Source organism: Nicrophorus vespilloides, unplaced genomic scaffold (assembly GCF_001412225.1).
Source record: "Nicrophorus vespilloides isolate i.1.1-1 unplaced genomic scaffold, Nicve_v1.0, whole genome shotgun sequence".
NCBI classification, from domain to species: domain Eukaryota; kingdom Metazoa; phylum Arthropoda; class Insecta; order Coleoptera; family Silphidae; genus Nicrophorus; species Nicrophorus vespilloides.
This window is the reverse complement of record NW_017098476.1, coordinates 1-2,568: the sequence shown is the minus strand read 5'-3', so window position 1 is coordinate 2,568 and position 2,568 is coordinate 1. Positions and strand designations below refer to the sequence as shown.

General features: G+C 35.8%; 1 protein-coding gene across 1 annotated transcript; it reads right to left on the bottom strand.

The window, feature by feature from the left end:
• Positions 1–345: 345 nt before the first annotated feature.
• Positions 346–1,035, bottom strand: LOC108562540 (granzyme M; the record flags this gene model as incomplete). The annotated part of the gene is made up of 1 exon (XM_017920917.1): positions 346–1,035. A coding segment is annotated over exon 1 (690 nt), but the record flags the coding sequence as incomplete, so codon positions are not given.
• Positions 1,036–2,568: the final 1,533 nt, after the last annotated feature.

Here is a 2,568-nt window from a genome sequence, read left to right as displayed (position 1 = left end):
GCAGTGTTTTTACATTTCATTGATTTTCTCGAAAACTGTAATAGATAGAATGAATCCAATAGATGCATATGAAAGCTGAATGTTGGTGGAATCTAGCAAGTATTCATATATTGTTGTGGTTTTATACGTTTAGCAGTAATTGGCGTTTGAATTTGAAAAAACGTTAAAAAACGCAGTGTTTTCACATAATTTTTCTCATTTTTAACGTTAATGTTAACTTTGTATTAATAATAATATTTAGGAGACGGAACAAACAATTTTATTGATTATAATGAGAATGAGTGTTTGAAGGATTATCAAATGATTAATTGTGATTTTGCGAGCTCCGCTTAAAACTCCATTTACCCACATCAAATACTTATCAACAGAGACGAAAACCACGAAATTGGTCATCGCGTTCACGTCGATGCACGTCGAATGACCTAAGGAAGCGACTCCGACAAGAGTGTTCTTCTTGTAGAAGAGTCCACCGCCAGAGTCACCCCTGCAGATGATCCCTTTGTTCTCGTCGCTCGAAGTGCATAACGATAAATCATTATGACACTGATTTCCTATCAACAGTTCCGTCTTCGTTATCAACGTGCTGTTGCCCCATCCGGTAAATGTCATGTATTTTCCGCGCAGAGAACTGCCGGCGATGAGTAACGGTAGCTTCGCGACGGGCGTTTCTATCGGCGAAATCTTGATCATCGCAAGATCGTTGGCGAAAAGTTGACGTTCCTTGTATTGCGGATGCACCGCGACGAATTTCCCATAAGACTTGCACTTGTCGATGGTCGGATCAAGGATGTTGTGACAGACCCTCGCCTTGGACGGATCCACTACGGAGAGTGGGGTGATGCAATGTGCCGCCGTTATTACCCAATCGGTGGCTATCAACGTTCCACCGCAATGGGCCACCTCCATATGGGACTGGCTTTGATTCCGAACGACGAAGAGGGCAACGATGAACGGGATCTCGTCGTACGAATGTATTGGAGTTCCGCTCATCAGACCGCACGGAACGCGACCATCGGCATTGGCGAACGCGAGCATTAATACGAGTAATTTATACATTTTTTCAAACCTGTCACATTGACAATTCATTTATTTTCCTAGATTGGTAGCAGTTTGGTAACCATATCAATAAAACTTGAAACGTCAAAACGATATCATTTTTGCTTTTCAGCTAATATCTTAGAAAATAAGATTTAGTAATGTTTCAATGTTGTTATTTGGGTCCAAACACCAATTTTTTTGAAATTTTATCAATAATGAAACTACCATACTTGCACCATGACTCTATTGTTGCATAACATCTACCAACCATATTAATAATGGTTACGCAAAACTATTAATATGCAACTTTTGATGCACCTAACAATACTAGTACACAAGTATCAATGTTCTAGTACCATAATTACCAACAGTTGGTACGACCTGGTTTTGTTTTGTATGCATCAAGATACCGAAGCGAAACGATTTTTGTTTTGTTTTTTTTGCGATACGAAATTATCCTGCGCTGTAAGCCATTCGATTTACTTTGCCCGTTCGGACAATAAAAATTCCTGGATGCACACACCACGGTTTTTACTGCCGCACAATAAACCGCATTATTACCGTTCCTCGAAGCACCGCACTCTGCATCCCATCCCTTTTGTTGTTCACCCGAGATATTTCTAATTTACTGCAACGCCCGTAAATCATTTCGCATTATTATTTGCCATCATTCTTATAACAACAATGGGAGAGGTGAAATTTCCTTTATTCAAACTCTATAACGAAAAGAAAACTATAATATCGTAACTGAAGTAAGGAAGGAAGACTACTTGAATAAGTAGGCATTACGTGACATTCCGTAGCAGTAGCAGAAGTTGCGGAAATGCCAAAATTATGTGCATCAATATGCCGGGAATATGCACTGAGCATGACAGCAACTTGAATCCGTTTTGAATCAATTGCATCAACCGAAGAGCATCGTTTCGTTCATATTTCTATATAGTAAAACACGTTGTAGTCAAATCACGTAACAAATATTTCAATAACTTAACCTTATTTTCAATTGACATTTGTTATATCAAATTTCCACTAAAACTTTTTGTTTTTAACTTTTATTTAATTATAACAAAAAAATGTTCGATGATGATGTTATTAACTATATTGATTATATCTGATTTTGGTGAAACAACTTTAAATTAATTAACTTTTCATAAAAAATCCGATATAGTTTAAAGACCGATAAACACCGAAATTATTCAATCATTCAAAAATATACTCTACAAATTGATTATGCAATAATAGAGACATCAGTGCATATAGAAAAAGAAACATTATTTTCGCATTAATCATAAATTTGAGGTTATTGAAGTTACGTTTAAAATATAGTAATAACATCGAAACTTTTCAAATATTTCCTGATATTAGAGAAAAATAAGATTTATTTTTAGTACAAAGCTATATAACTTGACTTATTGACGTAGTTACCAAATTGTTGCCAACTTTCGACAACTTAAAAAAATATTTGGTTTGTAGAAATTTGGTTATTTTCAATTGACATTTATTATATCAAATTTCCACTAAAACTTTTTG